Raw genomic sequence first — 20,384 nt, 5'->3', positions numbered from 1 at the left:
CAACCTTAACATGCATTCTAAACAAAAAATTAAACGTGCCAATACATGGCCCACTAAAACTGATTTCCTCGAGCCTAGAGGAATCGATAAGTCAACCTAGGGTTTAAAAGTTAATCTTGTGTCTTCAAGTCATTCCTCTTCATAGCTCCTTCGTTTCTTCTTCACGATCATTACAAATAATTTTATAATAAAAATCCTATTCTAATTTACATCAATAAAATAGAAACCTCACGTTACATACGAGGGAAGTGAGATGAGGAGAAGAAATACATGGAGATTTAAGAGAGAGGCAGGACATGCATGTCCTATTTGTTTATAAAAATTACAAACAAACCCAATAAACAATAAACAATAGGTCTAAGGCTCATGTACCAGGCACCATGCAATTATCAAACAAGAACATTGCATACATTAAAAAATAATCAATTTTTGAATTGGGTGGGTTGAATTACCAAGTTTCCATCTTAAATGAGCAGAATGAATATTAGCTTTAAAGATTCAAAAAACTGAAATCTATCCCCTGTGTGAAAAACGGAAAGCAAAAACGGAATAGTAGGTTTCTTATCGCGGCACAGAAATTCTTTGCCCGGCGAAGTTCATAAAAATCCTATTCTAGTTTTATTTTGCCGCGGCGAACGTGAACTTCCAGAAACACAAATCGTTCCAGAGAGTTTTATGCCGTGGCGACATTTTATTTCGTTGTGGCTAGATATACTTTTCAAGAATTTCGCTGCGGCCTGATTCACTTTTTGCATCTTGCCATGGCTAAGTGTTATCTCACCGCGACTAACACCGCAAAACAGTGAATCAGGCACAATAACATCTTTTGCAATTTTTCACATAATGACACAGATCCAAATCAAATCGAATGCTTAAACATTCGACCAGGATACCAACCAACCAATACACATTCAATCAACACATTATTTAATCAATTGATTAATTAAGGCATTCAACATACAAATTTTTTCTAGATTTAAAAAAACACTTCAAATCATGCAGTAACATGTTATTAAACAAATATACATGTTATCAAACATCAATTTTACAATAATTGAATGGCCACCATATGTGATTATAAAGTTCTCACTATCAAGATTTAAAACACTTGATACCCTCGTCACGGTTCTACCATCCTAAGGACATATATCATTACGTACAAGAAATAGAAGAATATGCATTTTATTGATAAATAAACATTTATTATAGAATTAATTTTACAATAATTGATTGGCTCTAGGACACCTACTCTAACAAAGCCAAAATGCAAGTTGATTCCCTATTGTAGCCCAAATGGCACGGGACATTTTATCTGTGCTAGTTTTGACAATTGTATCCGAGTCAGCATTCTCAATTAGTGTCTGCATTGTCTGAGAAAGAATATGCTCTTTAACCAATGAGATGGTTAAAGTCATAACATGTTTATGGGATTTGACTCATGCAGACAAAAGACTACAACAGCATCCTGAAGATCCCAAACTACTCGACAACTTCAAAAACACAAGTTTGAACGATGTAAATTAATTTAATAAAAACAAATATATTTAATTGTTTATTTGTGAAGTGTGATTGTGTGAATATTATATTTATGTTAAAATTAAATTTATCTCTTTAATGTTAAAATTAAAAACACCCTAAATTTATAACCAATTAACCATTCATTTATATTTAATTATTTAATTATTAATTAATTAAAAAATTTACAAATCACTCTCCTAAAAGATTACATAAACCCCCCTATATAATTTTGATTGGGCCCTAATATATAAAAAATTAAGGGGTGTTAGTAATTTTCAAGGCCCATAGGACCTAGGGACCATTCCGAGCCCTGATATATCTCATGGGCCTGGGATCGGTCTCATGCCCATGAGATATGGTCCTTGAAGAACCGATCTCATTTTGGGACTAGTCTTTCAAGGCCCAATCTGTAATACCCAAGATGTCAAAGGTACGTTTCCAACTCAAAATATGTTAAAAAGGATAAAATCTAACTAAAGACAAAATAGTCAATTCATTTGGAACGGTATGAATCAATTATCCATAAAAGGGTATTAGGGGCAAAATAGTCATTTTGCCTATGGATAAACATTGCAAAAGTCAAGGATGAGTATGCTTAATTGCATTTAATGGCATTAATTAAGTAATAATTATGTTTAATGTCAAATGACCAAAATGCCCTTATATGAAGAATTAAGGACTTATGAGTTATATAATTAAAATAATTGGGCCAATAGTATAATTTTGGAAAATTAATGAAATATTTTCCTATAAATGAGAGGAAATTTTTTCAGCCGAGAGAGATATCATTTCTTCAACCTTTCTTTCATTTTCTCTCAAATCTTCCATGAAACAAGCTTTCTCTCTCTAAGTTTTAAAGGAGTTTTGCATAATTTTTCAAGGAGAACAAGATATAAGCTTTGGATATTCAAATTGAAGGGTTTAAGATAAGGATTAAAAACCCTAGTTTTGATGTGATTTAAAGATTTGAGGTAGATGTTGAGGTATAATGTTATATATGTAGGATTAAGGTGTAAAAGAAGATAAATGCAGAGGATTTGGTGGGGGAATTCTTTAAAAAGGTAAGGAAGAACCTCCCATGACTTTAGGGATTATGCTAGGGTTTGTAGATTTTAATGAAACCTTAAATTGAGGCTTTAAGACATAGAATTAGTAGATGGCAAATGTAGTTAAACTCATTAATTTTATTTATTGCTTTGAATTCATTATAGATGATGTTATTTCCATTTATGTTCTATGAGTTATTATTTAATTGAAGAAAATCAAGTATTGATGTTGATTGTTGCAAAACTTGTAGTACTAGAGGCCACATGGTGTTGAATGTTGCTATTAGAAGTGTTGATATGTTGTTTGTATTAGCTTCCAATGTTATAGCAATAATGAATGATTATGGGAATGATGTTTTACACTTCCTTTAAAATGTAAAGACTATTAAGGGGGAGTTTATTTAATCGATAAGTTGACCTATTTGTTAATTATCAATAGGAATTGATGTGACATAGTTTAATATGAAAAATTCGGATTTCGTAAGTTTAGGGGTTATGTTAAACATGCTTAAGTATTTCGACCATAACTTAAGTTATAAAAATTGAAATGAGATGATTCTTGAAGCACTAGAAATTTAAGACATAGCCCTATAACTTTTATATTTAGACCAAGAGCCAATTCATTTAGGAAATGGATGGAAAATGGCCTGAAGAATAAGCTTCTAGTTATTAAAGTTTAAGATTTAACATAATTAATTCTTATGATTATGAATTGATTATATATTGATGTGATCAAGCCATGTACTAATGTTTACCCATTAGTTAGATGATCTTTGAAAGATATACATGGTCATGATGTGAATGCATGATTAATGTTATGAAATGGCATAAAGATGCAATGTAATACATGTTTTAAGATGATGAATGTGAGCAAGAGGTAATGTAAATGGATTGATAATCCATAGATGAATCAAAAGTGTTAAGCTCACCAAAATATGTATTTACATACCATAAGATGTTAGAGATGCATATAGACATGATGAGAAATGCGTAAGCATACCCTCGTATACCGGTTGAGAAAAGATGAATATATGCTTTAAATGCTAAATAACGTGTAAGCACGCCTCCCGATGATATGAGCTCTAGATGAATTTAAGGCTAGATAATATGAAGTGCTTAAGATGCTAAGAAAAGTCCAATCGGCTAGACGTTAAATGATTCATATGCATTTAGTTGCATTACATGAGTTATGATGTTATTTACATCATGAGATAATTTATACTCATGTTAGATGATATTTAGATGTTATATCATGACATGTGATGTGTGTATACTATGTTTACATACTTATTTGTATGTGTACACATTGATGTTTATATAGCCATGGGATAAAATTAGGGGTGGGATAAACCGGTTCGATCCAAACCGAAAACTGAATCGGTTTTTCAGTTTGGAGAAAATCCAAACCGAAAACCGGACCGATTTCGGTTAAAAACCGAATGTAAACCGAACCGAATTTTTGGTTCGGTTACCGGTTTTTAAATTACCCTTTAATCCTTAAAATTCTTCAATGTTTTATTCAAGCCCCTAAATTCAAATATTTATTATTTTATATATAATTTCATACTATGTTTCTCTTTTATTTTGTATTATTGTTGTATTCTTTGTATGAAAAATACATTAACATATTAAATTACTTATTTGCAGATATTGAATCCAGAATATGAAATAAAAACATAATGAATTCAATTACACATAATTGAATAGTCAATATTCATTAATAAACTCAAATACATAACATAAAATTACAAAGTAAAAAAACTTAATATAACATAAATCATCTTCATCCCACAATGTTGGTGTTAGTGAAGTTTCTTGATTCCGCACTCCCCGGATTTGTTAATGGCACACGAAGAAGATCATCATCTACAATTAACAACTATAAATGAAAATAATAAAACATATGAACATTTAACCATCCAAAATGCTTCCACCCAAAGTCCAAAACCATAACACTCATAGCCCCCTTACGGCTTACACTCATCCATTTATCCACATTATCAACATTTGCACTTCAATATCTACTAAGATACCAAACAAATGCAAAATATGCACTCCATCACCAAACATTAAAAAACAAAAAACCAAACAAACGCTTTCTATGCACTCCACCCAAATACACTTAACACTCCAGTACTTGTTAAGAATCACTTTAACTTTGACCCTCTAGAGACTAATTAAGAATCACCTCTCTCTTTATGACAACTAATTGTTTTATACTTGGTTAAAGTTGTATATAACTAACTGATCCGCCAAATACAAATACAAATGTAGCAGATTTCATAAATTCATTAACAAAATACACAATTGGCCAAGAAGCTCAGGCACCTGACTTCTTTCAACAATTAATATCTTTTCAACTATATGCAAGTAATAGCACATCTCCAAATATGCTTTAACAAAATACCAATCTCAAAATCATTTACTAAAACCTCAAAACACCACAATTAATACACCAAAACTGAGACCAGAAACACAAAACCTTTGATCTGCTCACGCCTCCGGTGGGTCTGCTCATGCCTCACGGTAGGTCTGCTGAAGCCTCACGGTGGGTCGCCTCACGGTGTGTCTACTCATGCCTCACGATGGAGTCTTATGGAGTGTTGGGCACTGGCGAACGACGAATGTAGCTCACGGTGTGGATGGAGTAGCTCACAGTGGGTTTGTTGAAGCCTCACGGTGGGTCTGCTCACGCCTCATGGTGGAGTCTGCTGGAGTGGTGGGTGCTAGCGAACGACGAACATAGTTCACGGTGTGGATGGAGTAGCTCACTGCGACTGGACAATAGATGGAGTCAGCTGCTCTGCTCAGTAGTTCACGGTGGGAAACTAACGAACTGTGGATGGAGTCACGATGTGGAAGACTGGAACTGCCGGCGAACTTGAGTCTTGAACTTTGGTCTTTGGAAGTGACGAACAAACGATTGAGGATGATTTGAATTTTGAAATTTTCAGATTTGGAGAATGGAGGCAGAGAACAAGAGAAAGACGAAAGCGTGACTGCGTCTGCGTGAGGACTGAGGATAAATTTTTTTTGCTTTTATATTTAGGGTTAAACCGGTTTAAAAACTGGTTTTCGGTTAACCGATTTGAGTTTGTTTTCAAACCAAAAACCGAATCGGTTTTTCGATTTTTTGAAATCCCCAAACAGAAAACCGAACCAGTTTGTAAAAAAACCTAATTTTTGGTTCGGTTTTCGGATTTTTTATCCCACCCCTAGATAAAATGATGAAAATATATGAATTAATAAGAAAATGGAAGTATATCTGGATGTAAAAGATAAGTGGTGTGTTAACAAATGTGTTTAAATGAAGGTCAAATAGCACATTTATAATAAAATGAATCATTTCTTACTGAGCGATTAGCGCTCACCCTTTCATTATTGATTGCTTTGCAGGTAGACCAGAAGCAAAGGATGCTAGAGATAGTGGGGCTACACGTGAGGGGAGATGAATTATTGTCATCTTGATGTTTTTATCTTGATGTAAATAATGTAAATGATAAATGTTTGTGAAACACCTTTGGAAGCTTCCACCCTATAAATATGTTTTGATTGTGTAATTTCTAGATAAATTCTTGAAGTTTTTGAAATTAAAAGTTTGGATCCTATGTGACATCTTATATAAATGTTTTGGATATTATTATTATTATCATCATTACACAGGTTTTTCTAAATACAACTCGTTCTTCAGACATATATCCCTTGGATTCTCATTGAGGGATATTCAAAGGATACCTAACTGGAGAGGGGTTTTACACAATCCCAGGCCCAATTGGGAGCTTGGGACCGGGCCATGCCTAAGTCTAGTTTTGCTTATGAAATGTAAAATATTATTTTAAGCCAATGAGTGAATCCAACGGTATTCAAACACAGTTGTATCAAGGTGGTCTTGACTATATTATATATATATAAAGAGTAAAAACTCTTTATAGTGATACTCTATATAGGAATAAACTCTACATAATCATAAAAAATTCTAGTCCTAATTTGGGATAGTTATAAATAAGAATAAACTCTACATTGTAATAAGTTATAATTTTTCTAATTCCCATCTTAAGGAAAGTTGCCTCCACATAGTAATAATTATCTATATATTATCAAAAAATATATGTTATGTTACATTAAAGGTTTAAGATGAAATAAAATATTTATCTAAAGTTGTTTGAGACAATGATTTACATTTTAGAGTTGTTACCACATCTTTTACCTTGTTAGTATGTAATAACTTGCTAGCATGGACACGTTCTTGTTGAAGCCAAAATATTTTTAGCTTCTCAAGCATGTTTAGAGCTTCATGTCACGAAACTTTTTGTATTTCCGTACTATCATCCTTAGGATTATTTCCTTTATTTCTTGTCTAATTGTAGCAATGATTTCCTCTTTGGTTGAAGCATACACGATTTGTTGCTCATTTGGATGATCGAGGAAGTCATTAATATCCATTTGATTAGTGTAGTGAAATTGTCGAATCTGATCACTTAATTTTGCAGTGACTCTTTTATTTTTTTGTCAAATCTGATTACTCAATTTTGCAATAACTCTTTTATTTTTCTCGCCCACTTCATTTGTAACTTACAATTCATCAAAATCTAGAGTCATAATTTTGCAATGTTTAAAACCATTGGCAATTGTCTGTGGTTTCACATCAGTTGACCATAAATCAACTGCATTTATAGTTCCATCAATGACACTTATCTTTGTTGGTTCTAAAACATGGTCTTCTATTTATTTCAAAAGTAGGCAATTGAAGCACTGAATTGAAATTCTAATACTACTAAAATATGAATTGAAATTCTAATACTGTACTACTAAAACATGAATTAAAAAATAAGAAATCAAAACTATAATTTTTTTCATTACACCTCCATTATATTATAACTTCCTTATAATAATAAAATTAGTTAGTCCCACCATTATGACTATAGAGATGCCAAGATTATACTTAATAATCGTTGGATCCTTATATGTAAAATATTATTTTAAGCCAATAAGTGAATCCAACGGTATTCAAACACGGTTGTATCAAGACGGTCTTGACTAAAGAATTATATATATATATATATATACAGTAGAACCCCTCTATAGTTATGATGTTGGGACTAATTAAATTTATTACTATAAAGAGGATATAATTAATAGAGTTGTAGGTACAAGAATTATTGTTTTGATTTTTTATTTTATAAATTGTGTTTTAGTAGTATTAGGATAGTACGGAAATTGATATAAAAAAGTCACTGTAAAATTGAGTGATCAGATTCGACAACTTCACTACACTAATTAAATGGATATTAATATCTTATTCAATTATCCAAATGAGCAACAAGTCGTGTATGTTTTAACTGAAGAAGAAATTATTACTTGAATTAGACAAGAAGAGGAAGAAGATAATCTTGAGGATAATGGTATGAAAATACCAAAATTTCATGCCAAGAAGCTCTAAACATGCTTGAGAGCTTGAAATATTTTGGTTTCAACAAGAAGGTGTTCATGCTGGCGGCTTATTATGTACCCGTAAGATAAAAAATATGGTAACAACTTTAAAATATAAATCATTGTTCCAAACAACTTTAGATAAATATTTTATTTCATCTTAAACTTTTAATGTAACATAACATATATTTTTTGCAATATACATATAATTATTACTATGTAGAGACAAGTTCCTTAAGACGGGACCTAGAAAAATTATAACTTATTACAATGTGAAATTTATTCTTATTTATAATTAATCCAAGTTGGGACCGGAATTTTTTATGACTACATGAAGGTTAGTCCTATATAGAGTATCACTGTAGAAAAGTTCTATTAGATATATTAAATTAAAAAAAATTATTAACATAAACTTCATACGAATATAACAACATAAATTTAACTGTTGATTACCCAGAAAAGTCTACAATTAAGAACATTACAATATTTAAATATAGAAATTATAAAACATCAAAGTTTAAAATCCAGATAATGGATCGAACACTAGTACTAATATTTGAGCTATCATTCAATTAAAGTTAAAAAAAGAAGTGCATTTCTTTGTAAAGGAAAAAAAAATACATATCTCATAACCTGAATTTTTTTAATAAAAAAAAATTCATTTTCAATACTATGCTAAAAGTCTTGTTTATATACATATAGTATCTGAAAATACAAAACCAAGAGAAACCGTTAAACATCCAACACATATATATAATTGCATCAAAAGAGATTAAAAAAAAAAAAAAAAAAAACTAATATATATGCATATGATCATATAAAAGTGTAAATATATATAAATATAGTTGGTGTTTATTTTTGTCAAAGAGGCCCAACAAGGCCTAAGAAAATTTCAAGACCATTTTCGGGTATGAGTAAGGTATATTGGTTTTAACTATCTTTGGATAGTTACGTGATTTGATCAGAATTCTTAAGTGTATTGTTTAAAAGGTCTTAAGTTCGATTTTTTTTTATTATTAATAGGAATACTTACTAAAGCTCTCACCGGTCAATAGTTTTAGGATCCTAAAGAATTTATTAAAGTGTACTAAGCTGACACAAGCATCTCCAATCATTAAAAAAAATAATAATAATAAAAAAAATAAAAAAAAAAGAAGAAGGGTATATTAGGTTTCATTCAAAGGTCTTTTTTCTTAATCCTTTTTCCGACACCAATAAACCTAAGCCATTTCATGAAACATTTTTAGTATGTTGTGATGTGATAGGATAAAGTGTCCAATAGGGAAGTGACTTTTAGCCTTCAAATCGATCAGTATCCCCGTTGCTAAAATATACTTTTATTATATTTAAAAAAAATTCTCTTAAAACCTATTTAATACCTAAAATAGCCTTACTTAATCAGGTTCAATTAGGGTTTTTACTTGCATATTTTTTTTTTCCCAATTTCAAGCTTAATCAGAGTTTTTGTTTACATCATTTTTCCCTAATTTCTTTATTTAGGCTTTTTGTTTTCACCATTTTTTTCAATTTCAAATTTCAAATTTACTTTTCTCTTCTTCAAATTCATATTCAAATTCACCCCGTTGTATAATTATATTCTTCATAATATTAGTAATATAATTTCATCGAACAAAAGATTTTTTGAAATGAAAAAAATCTTTCAATGATTTAGAAAATTTAGATTTTAGCGGTTATTAAAAATTAAAAATAAAAAAAATAAAAAAAATAAAAAATGAGGGTACTTGAAAATTATTATGTCATTAAGGTTAAACTTGTCAAAGCAAAAAATAAAAATAAAAGAGAGGATAATGATCAATTTGATGAGAGCTAATCCATTTCTGTCCAATAAAGCTTATTAAAAAACGGTTTATTATTTTAATTTTCTTCCTAAATAATTATTTTTTATTTTAATTAAATGTATTCTAGGGTGTTCTTTTCTATAAAAAGAATATATATACCGTCATCCTCTAGTGGAATCCATGAAATAGTGATCGGAGAAAGAGATTATCTTCGGTGACTATATTGCCCTATCAATCGCAGCTGCAAATCGACGAAGACAAGGGCACACCCGCCTTCGACGATTTCTGAGAAGCCACCCATCCACTTCTTAGCATTAGCATGTAAGCTACTCATTGTGTGCTATTGCATAAATTTCATTATATATGACCTTCGTTACTGATATCGGTTTTAAAAGGTTCTTCCTTTTGGAGATTACAAGGGTTTATAATAGTTTTAAGTATTTGTTATTCTCTGTACACGTAGGTTACGTAGTTTTATTGCTTAAATTTTACCTTACTTGTCTTGGAATGCATGTAGAACCTTAGTTGGAATGAACAAGGGGTTGAACTTAGCTTATTAGCCCAATATTTTTGGCTTACTCCATTGTTTTACAACATAATTTATGCAAACTTATAACCAATCGATCAAGTGCCCAGGTTTCCAAATAAAAAACCCAGGTCCATACCCTGGTCTGGGTATACTGTTTATTAGCCTGACCGGGTCTACACACTGATAAAACTCTGAAATTTGACATCCATAGTTATTTCATGACTTTGAGAAAATAGTCTGTAAAAATGGGAATTAGGTTTCTATTTCCGAAATTAGTTGGTTCTCATTGTCAATTTGCGAATTATTCAGGATTTACTAAACTATTTCTGATTTTAAATTAATAATATAATTTTAATTTTAAGAAACTAATTAATATAAAGAGATTTGGTTGGGAAAACAAATTTCCTAACACTACAGTTAAAATAAAAATTTCGGCCTCCGCTGGTCACCTACTGTTTGTCTTCTTTAATTTATACTAACACTTCACTTCAGTTTTTGGCTCAAACTTCACCCATCTTTATCTTTATGGCTTATTGGCTTTTCTACTTCATCTTTCATAAGATTAGCGTTTCTTTATCTTTTGTACAATTAAGAGTTTTAGTTTTTTAATAATATTTTACTAACGAGATTTTAGTTGCTGTGAATTTTAATTTGTATTCATAATTTTGTGATTTACATTAGGCTTTTGTGAAAATCATTGTTTTTTTATTGTAGAATATGAAGTGTGCAATGAAGTAATTGAGCGGGAGAGAATTTTTGAAGATATAGTTGGCCATTTCCATTGAAAACATAGGGTATTTTTGTTTTTGCAGCTGTAGCTTCTGGTTTGTTTTATCTTTAGAAGGGTTTAAATTGTAGTAATTTTAAAAAGTTGATGTACTAGTTTGAACTTGGCATTCTTAGGTTTTTTGTTTCACATTAGATACTTTCAAAAATCATTTTAATTTTTACGTAAAAACGTTTTCTAGCATGTTTTTGTTTTTTTATGGCTAAGTTTTTGTTACCTGACTTCCTTAATGCAGCTTAACACAATTCTCAATCATGTCTTGGTGCACTATCGAGCCTGATCCTGGTATGATTCAAGGTCAAATTACATGTGCAATATCTCTTTCATTATATAGTGCTCTGGTGAAATTAATTACTTCGTTTGCATTGGAAGGATTAAATAAGTATCAGTTTGAGTGTTCTAATAATGGCAGAGTTGCAGAATCTTAAAAGCATTCTTAGTAGTAGCTTCCAATTTGGTGGTCATCTTTTTTTTTTTTTCTTTTTTTTCTCCCTTGAGTTATTTGCTTTTTTTCAATTTAAGCAAATTAGTGATGATACTGAAATATCATAGGCAACAGAAAGATAGGAATTTAGGATTTGTTAGTGAAGCTAAACAACTTTATGAATAGAGCCAGGAAACAAAAGGGAGGGGCTTGGTTTTCAGATGTGAGACTGAACTAAAGGAGTTGACTATCTCTACTAAATTTAGGAGTTGATTATCTCTACTAAATTTACTAAAGGAGTTAAGTGATCAGATTACTCTTTAACTGGTTCAAGGATACCTTTACCTGACTATCTCTACAAATATCGTTAGCTAACAGGCTCACTTTCTTCTACTTTACCATTTTTAACTCTGGTTTGGTTGCCGAGATTCGGAGAAGCAAGGGAGGGAGGGAAGCGATGTCATCTTGAAATGGTGTTGAATGATTTTACCTTTTCATTGAGAGAAGGAATTCCAAGAAAACTAAAAAGCTAGAAAGAGGCTTTATTTTCTTTCTAAAAAAGGTATAAGTATTTTGCTTAGATTTTTTGTTTTTTTAAATTTTTTGTTTTAAGGTGCAGAGCCGACTAATGAGGAGCATTGTGAGACAGTTGGTAAAGAAGGGTGGTATATACTTGACGAAAATCAACAGCATGTTGGTCCCTATGCAATTTCAGAGTTGCGTGGTGAGTTATTATTTAGTTTTTCATCATGGAACAATTGTCTTGAATTTGTGCTATGATTGTTTGTTAAAGAAAGAATCCTTGTGAAATTATCTGTTTAGTTGTTTGATTCTTGGTACTTCAAATTCACTGGTGAATATTTCTCCTCTCTTGAATTTCAGTTCTACCAGTAATCAATCAATAGCACGCTTTCAGGACTATTGTTCCATCTGTAACATGTCCAATTCCTCTAACGAGCTATTGAACCATCTACTTTGCTTATTTACTTCGCCTGGACAGAGCATTTCTTAAACGGCTACCTCTTAGAAACCACCCTCGTCTGGTCTCAAGGAAGAAGTGAATGGCAGCCACTGTCCTCAATCCCACAATTGTTGTCAGGAATTTCTCAACTCGGGGCTGCTTATTCCACTGCAGGTGAATACATTTTTAATGATTTTATTCCAATACACATTTCTGTCTTTAAGACTTGGGGTTTAATCACTCTTTTATTTTATGCAGAACCCCACAAGGATCTCAAGGATCATGATCAGGTGGCAAGACAGGAGGCAATAGAATCCACCAGCTTGGAAAGGGGATCTCTTCCCAGCTATGAACAGGAAGGTTAGAAGACCTGTTTTATTTGTTAATTTGATTGTTATAAGTTACATCATTTTTATTTTCTAGAAAATGTTTCTTGCCCTGTGATGTATTTTGCAGTACCTTCCAATGTTGATGATGAGTTTGAGAAATGGCAGAGAGAGGTTAGAGAGGCAGAGTTAGAGGCAGAAAAATTGAAAAACGGATCTGTTTCCAGCAATGTCGGCGGTTGCTCGGGTGGTGTTGATGATCACGATGGAGTTCCAGCATCCCCAGATGGGGAGGAAGAATTCACTGATGATGATGGTACTACATACAAGTGGGATAGGAGTCTTAGAGCATGGGTTCCTCAGGTTGGTGCTTGGATTTTGCAGTATCTTGTCGATTTTTATTTATGGATATATGTAAAATTTGTTGACCATGATATTAGATTGAGCTGGAAAAGTATCTTTTTCTTCTATTTTTTTTCCTTTTCTTTTTGTTAATATAATATTTGTACTTGGATTATCCTTAATTTTGCATTTTAGTTGTGAACTTTCATGTGCTTATTTGGGCTTGTCCCTAATTGCTTGAATGAGCCACTTCTGTATGTTGGTTTATATGAATACTAAAAGTCAGCAAATATTTTCTAGCTGAAGTAAATTTAGGAAAATATCTTGTGCTAACTGACTTTCATTTATCTTTATTCATTTATAATATGTGGGTGCTGCTTAAACTTCTATCCAAGGAAACCAATATTACTGTTGCATTCACTTGTTGAGCTGCAGAGGTGGTTTTCGGAAGTAGGAAGTTCTGGGAAATTGACTTGAAGAAGGAAGGGGACAGCAAGTGATTGATATGAATTATTATTTGCAGATGATATTATTTTTTTCTTGTCAGAGGATAGGGAGGGGATTGGTAGGCTTAATTAATTTAAGGTTCTATGTGTCAGTCTATGATCTTGAGAATGGATTCTGGTTTAATTTCAAATTTCCTCACTTGATCTTTTATGAGGGGTAGTGCCCCTTTTTCGATTTTGCTGAAAATATAAATGTATAACTTTTTGTTTTATAAGCATTGGCAATGCCTTCATTTGTTCATATGTTATCTTTTAATTATATAACTGGCCAATTTTGTGGGTCATAGGAAAACATTTCAAGCGGAAATGAGCAATATAGGGTAGAAGAGATGACTTTCTTGGAAGAAGAGGAAGTCTTTCCAACCGTGAATGTTGCTGATGCATCTGTAAAGGAAGACATTATGGAGGATCAAGTTGATGACACCAATAAGGTAGCAGAAGCAAAACATAATGGCAAGAGAAAACAGCCAGACAAGGAAGAGGAAAAGAAGGTTTTTGCCTGTTCTCCTTACATTGCTTGAACGCAGCTTATTATGTAGTAGTATATGAAAGCATACATCTCCTTCTGTAGTTGCTTTCTTGCACACAAACTTTGGCTTTTAAGCATCATGTTTATCATCTTTGTTTTAGTCTAGCCATTGTCAGCATTATTGATAGAATAATTCTTCTGGTACCATATTATTCCTTGCATTGGTAAGAGAATTCGTGGGAAATAATCTCTCCATGCAGTTTCTTTTAACTACAATTACACCCTCTAATTGAGTTCTTGGCTGTTGTTATCTAGTAGAGACCTTTTATCATTGAGTAAAATGAAGTCTAATAGGTATAGTTACAATTATAACAAAGAAAAAAATGGTATTGTTCTGTAATTTGTGGATTTTGATACGTGTTTTTGTAGTCCAAATACAAATTGCAGAATTTTATTTACACATTTGATTTCGTGCTGAGCTTGTTGCCTTTTCACAGGAAGCCAATAAACCTCCTGATACTTGGTTTGAGTTGAAAGTCAATACGCATGTTTATGTGACTGGGTTGCCTGATGACATCACTACAGAGGAAGTAAGTCATGTCACTGTTTCATATTTAGTATTAATCTTTCATTTTTGCATGACTCTAATATGGGGAATATATTGCAGGTGGTGGAGGTATTTTCCAAGTGTGGAATAATCAAGGAGGTAGAATGCCAATTATGAGCAATCTCTTACATGAAAATTTCTCATGGTATTTATGCATGGTTGAAGGGCCTGAGTGCCTTTTATGAGTTTGAAAGCACTTGTGCTCATCATACGGTTGTCGAGAAAAGAATGAAGTGTTCATGTGTCTATCTGTCAAATTGTGGAAAGTTTTGTTGTCTTTTAAATATCCTTCATGATTAATCACTTTAATACTTGTTATTTGGGTTAGTTTTTGCAGATCATTTTTACTACTGTCAAATTTGTATTGATTACATAGTTTAAAATCACGTTGGTTTCTGTGTTGAGAAGAATGACAAAAAATTATGAAATGAGACATAAGAGAACTCAACATGACATATCGTATTTATTGGCATGTATCTCAATCCTTAGATATTTTGACCACCTTTCTTCATATGCCACATGTATCTTGAATAATCAATGTCTTAGATGTTATCAAAATTCTCAAGCCTTGCAAGGTGATTTCAGGATTATTGAACCCAGTTAAACCTGAAAATTTATTGCATGTGATAATTTTTTAGGATCCTGAAACAAAAAAACCTCGTGTCAAAATCTATGTGGATAAAGAGACAGGAAGAAAGAAGGGTGATGCACTTGTAACATATCTTAAGGTACTTTCTTTATTTGCTTTCCCTTTTGTCTGTAACATTTTATGTTATTGAATCTCAGTTTATTTTATTGCATTTGAATATTAGGAACCATCAGTTGCTTTGGCTATTCAAATTTTGGATGGAGCTCCTTTTCGTCCAGGTGGAAAGATCCCTATGACTGTCACCCAAGCTAAGTTTGAGCAGAAAGGTATTAGTATTATTTATTATCCTTTGTACTTTCAGCTTCAATGGAAAATTCGAAGGGTGATTATGATCATTGTTGTTTCTTTTCGGGTGCTAAGCACATTTTATGTTTGTTTGAATGCCCAGTTATTTGAGGTTTAGTAGTTGAAATGATTATCTTTTTCATAACACTGAATACAGGGGATAGGTTTATATCCAAGCAAGTAGATAACAAAAAGAAAAAGAAGCTGAAGAAGGTTGAAGAGAGGATGCTTGGCTGGGGTAGGTTTCTCATCTTATATTTTATTTTTATATTTATGTTTTTCATTTTGATAAAACACACCTTGCATCTTAAATTGTTGTGACAGAGCATAGTTACGGACTTTAAACACTTGATTGGTCAATCTTATCCCATGTACATATTGTGAGCTCTTATAGCAGTACACAGAAACTAATTTTGGTTTTTCATGTCATTGTTTAGTTCGGATGTTTGAATCATAATATTAGGTTAGTTTGTCGGACTTAGAGGAATTGCTTTTTTGGTTTATCTGCTTTAACTTTGATTGGATGACAGGGAAAATGGAGTTGAGAGGTATTTCATCTTTTTTCATATAATTGAGGTGTTTATTAATGACTATTTTCACCTTCTGTTGATACTTTGACTTTTGGATAACACATTTTATGAGGATATGTTCATATATTTTGTTTTGTCCACCTTGTATATCTTGTGAAGGAATGAACTTAGATCGAAGCAATTTTTTCTCCTTCTGTCAGCCCTTCTAGTCATCTTATAGTGTGGGAATTAATGTTTTCTTTTTTCTACAACAATTTGGGATTTTTCATGTATTATGAATGTGACAAATTTTTATCTTATACTGGAATAACTTAGATGTTTGCATTTCAACCAGCCTTGTGTACAATCTTCTTTTAGATTCAAATAATTTGGGTTTGATCTTTCTTTCTTTAAACAAAAAATCCGCACACATAGATTTGTCAACACAGTCATCGTGTGCATCTGAAATAGAGTTGGCATTCTTAGAGACAGAACAGCCATTGATGATAAAACTGTAGTATGAGTCCATGTGAATTCAGAGAGGCTGAAGCCTTGAAATGTCAAATTATACTATAATACTCATTACAATGTTAATTTCTCAACAGGTGTTTCCAAGCATTTACTTTAATTGTGATGTTTTGATCCCCATATTTGACATTGGTTGCATATGTATCATGCACTTCTAACAATACATTTACTCTAAATTACTTAGGTGGCCGTGATGATGCAAAGGTGACAATTCCAGCTACTGTAGTTCTTCGTTATATGTTCACTCCTGCGGAAATGAGGGTAACTCCAAAACTCTCTTTACTTTGTTGGACATTATAAATGATTGGAGTGAAGACAACCCCATCTTACATACACTTTGATGGATCCCATCTGTATTTACTATGTAAAGATGATGCAAAAAAAGTTAATTGTGCCTTTTCATGATTGATTTTCATTCAAGTTATTGCTCTTTTTTGCTATTCTATTTCTTGAGATTCCTTCAGAAGAAGGCCTCATATATAGGCAACTTTTCTGTTCCTCTTATAGAATATTTAAGGGTACAAAAATATGTCTTTTCCTGGTTGAGTTGCTAAGTATCACCATTTCTGTGTAGAATTGCCATGCTTGCATATGTTTTCATCAGATAAAGTATAATCAGTCATTATCATTCTGGGAAACTAATTGTGCACATTATTCTAATGTTAATAATTGAATCAGGATATTTGTATCTATTTTTCCTGCTTAGATTGTCAACCGAAGATGTAACACTGAGGATGTGGTTGTTTGGAATGCAATTAAACTGGCTTCAAGCTGAATTTCATATATGACCCTTGATTTGACCTTTTTTTATGTGTTAACAGGCTGATGAAAATTTATGTTCAGAATTGGAAGCAGATGTTAAAGAGGAATGTGAAAAGCTTGGTCCAATGGACTCAGTCAAGGTACTAATTTAAATATTGAAATATATTGAATTCTCACTACCGAAGACACCGGTAAACATGCCATCTTAGTATGAATTTCACAAGATAATGTTGAGTGTTGGCTGGTAGTTTCTGCATGTATGTGTTATTAGGATATATTTATTTAGGGGTGTCAAGAAAGCCGGGTAGAACTGGAATCGGTGGGTACCCGGGGTTCCGGTTCCTCCTGGAATCGGCCTTCACAAGGTCGGTTCTGGTTTTTGAAGTGGTGGTACTGATACTGTGCGTTTCTGGTTCTAGTTCCACTACTTTAGGAACCGGGGGCAAACTTAAGTTTCACAAAAATTAGGCAAACTTCGATTTCATTTGCTTGCTTCCCCGCCTCAGCTTGCGAACTCCTCGCCCATGACCTACCTCACAAGCCTTGCCATGACAGAGCCTTCGCGTTGTCACTGCCGCCCGTCGTTTCTCCGGCCTGCCCGGACTAGGTTTCTCTTGGGAGTTGGTTGATTTGGTTGTGTTTGATTGGAGATTGTTTGGTTGGAAGTTGATGAAAAAGCCTTCCAAAACAACCTGCCTCCCAACCTGTTTGACAAAAAGCCTCACGCAACTGCTGTTCTTTCACCCAGCTACTCCCAAGCTGCCACCGACCTGTTTGATAAAACTCCCCACCTAGTCCTATTCATGTGTTCAGTTATACAATTTAATATTTAGGGTTTTCAATTGCCTCAAAACATTTTTGTAATTTCTGTAAACAGATGGGGATGTATTTGTAATTTTTACAGGGTTTATTTGTCATTTTTGTAACTAATAGGGTGTATTGTAATTATCCCAGGTACGGAAACCAGAACCTGTGTTTCAGGTTCTGGTTCCAGTTCCAAATTCCAGGAACCGGCCGGTTCTGGTTCCGATTCCATGGAAATTGGGTGGGTACCCAGACCTGCCCACCCCTATTTTATTGAAACGTTTCTTGAATTTTTTGAGACTAATACAAGATATCAATGCATGGCAGGCCTTTAATTTTCTCAAAATTTATTCAATTTACTATGTCCTAACTTCTTGCAGTTATTCTAGCCAGTGAAGTTTATGTGTTCCTATTCTCTCATAATCTGTATCTTCCTTAGACTTGGTACTAGAAAGGATTGTTTCATTCCTAGGATGGTCCTGAACTGGTTCAGAAGTTGTAGTTTCTCGTGTAGACGTTGATTGATTCTCTTTAGTTCCATTGGTTTTCCTATGTTTGCTGTTCTTTCTGGTGAATCTTTTCCTTTTTTCCATAAGTACGAACTGTTATTATCTTTTATTTGTTTTAAGCATTTTCTTACATTTCTCTGGCTCTCTCCAAGACTTGAATGGATGATATTTATGCATCTAAGTAGTCGTGGTTTTTTTTTTTTATTCTTATATTGGATTGTTTTGTAGGCAGTTTGTTCTTGATATCTTTCTAGTTTGTTTAGTTTTCTAGCTTTGGTTTAGCATTTTGAATTTTCATTTAGGTTCTACACATCTATTTACTTCTAAGGCCATCTAACATTTATTTCGCTAGTGACAACTCTTAGGCCCATTTAAAGTCTGATTTAACACGATATTTTTTTTCTTTACCTTGCAGAATTGTTCCCTTATTTTCTTTTGGACTTGCTTGCAGGTTTGCGAGAATCATCCACAGGGTGTTGTTTTGGTAAAATTTAAGGATAGAAAGGATGCTCAGAAGTGCATAGAATTGATGAATGGACGATGGTAATCTTTACAATCTAATTGGTTTTTTTTTTTTTTTTTTTTTTTTTAAAAAGAATTTGCAGTCATAACTTTGATGTTGTTTAATATTAATGTATACTGCTAACGTGAAAATTTTATGTGCCCTTGGTTTTATACTTGTCCTTCTGATCCTTTTCTTGTGATAATGAGAGTATTAATTCAAGTAAAAGCCAGTCTCCCTCTGACTTCACATACCCCTTTTTGAAATTTCTTAGGTAATTACCAACCTACTTGAATTTAGTATTGCTCTCTTCTTTCTGCATGCATATGCTAGTAGATCGTGCAAATTGGAAGCTAACATCACTAGAGTTACCTCCTTTCGTGCTGAAAGCTTCCCTGATAGCATTTATATGTAGTGGTCAGCTGGAACTTGAGAATGTAAATGTTGTGAAATTAATCAAACATCATCAGTTGGGAGCAAAATCAGCATGTCGATATTCAATTTCTTCAAGTACTTTTTGTTCCCTTTCAGGTTTGGTGGTAGACAAATACATGCCAGTGAGGATGATGGAGTAGTTAACCATGCAAAGATCCGGGATCTGGAGGCAGATGCTGTTCGACTCGAGCAGTTTGGTTCTGAACTTGAAGGTGATTTAGATTATTCATATTAAGCACTGCTAGAAAGATATTTCTGATGGCAGTTTTGCATTGGAACTTTTCTTAGTTGAATTTTCCAAGTTATAGACGATTAGAAGAGGTTCTGATGGGAATTCATCTTGTAATTTGAAACCCTCGAGGATTTAAATAATACATAACCTATTATCACATATTTTGTAAAAAATTCATGAGTTGGTTAATAGAATTTCTTCTTTGGAAGCTCAAGGCTAGGCCAAATTTGGTAGAGGCTGTGTTTGTGTTCAATGTTAAATTGACATTTGATTTTTGTTTCGATTTTAACTGAAGTGATGAATTCCTCTTTTGTTCTGATCTATGCACAATCGTATCTTTCTTGTATACAAATACATGGTTTAGTTAAAGTTAATTTAACACCATTATAATTTGTGAGATGTATGATAAGGTGTATTTGAATAAA

General features: G+C 32.7%; 1 protein-coding gene across 3 annotated transcripts; it reads left to right on the top strand.

Moving 5' to 3' along the window:
- Positions 1–9,951: 9,951 nt before the first annotated feature.
- On the top strand, positions 9,952–20,167 carry LOC116135543 (splicing factor U2AF-associated protein 2). Of its 3 annotated transcripts, XM_031421255.1 has the most exons (16): positions 9,952–10,114; positions 11,345–11,394; positions 12,147–12,257; positions 12,534–12,668; positions 12,753–12,854; positions 12,951–13,183; positions 13,956–14,159; positions 14,635–14,727; positions 14,805–14,843; positions 15,383–15,472; positions 15,557–15,659; positions 15,836–15,916; positions 16,900–16,976; positions 17,537–17,617; positions 19,242–19,333; positions 19,824–20,167. In XM_031421255.1, exons 2-16 carry the CDS (start codon positions 11,364–11,366, stop codon positions 19,960–19,962), a joined length of 1,611 nt encoding a protein of 536 aa, XP_031277115.1. In that variant the 5' UTR covers positions 9,952–10,114; positions 11,345–11,363; the 3' UTR covers positions 19,963–20,167. The 3 variants fall into 3 exon arrangements, with proteins under 3 accessions (XP_031277115.1, XP_031277114.1, XP_031277113.1); XM_031421254.1 differs by lacking the exons at positions 19,242–19,333; positions 19,824–20,167 and adding an exon at positions 18,432–18,917 and having other exon boundaries at positions 12,153–12,257; XM_031421253.1 differs by lacking the exons at positions 19,242–19,333; positions 19,824–20,167 and adding an exon at positions 18,432–18,917.
- The last annotated feature ends 217 nt before the right edge of the window (positions 20,168–20,384 follow it).

This window comes from Pistacia vera, unplaced genomic scaffold (genome assembly GCF_008641045.1).
Source record: "Pistacia vera cultivar Batoury unplaced genomic scaffold, PisVer_v2 Contig300, whole genome shotgun sequence".
Taxonomy (NCBI): Eukaryota; Viridiplantae; Streptophyta; class Magnoliopsida; order Sapindales; family Anacardiaceae; genus Pistacia; species Pistacia vera.
This window is presented reverse-complemented; position numbering and strand designations above follow the sequence as displayed.

Bases quoted from the DNA above. Each gene is read 5' to 3' on its own strand.
- LOC116135543 (XM_031421253.1), top strand. From the start codon at position 11,364: ATGTCTTGGTGCACTATCGAGCCTGATCCTG. The intron at 12,669-12,752 runs GTGAATACATTT...TATTTTATGCAG, and splicing joins GGCTGCTTATTCCACTGCAG to AACCCCACAAGGATCTCAAG. The intron at 14,728-14,804 runs GTAAGTCATGTC...AATATATTGCAG, and splicing joins ATGACATCACTACAGAGGAA to GTGGTGGAGGTATTTTCCAA.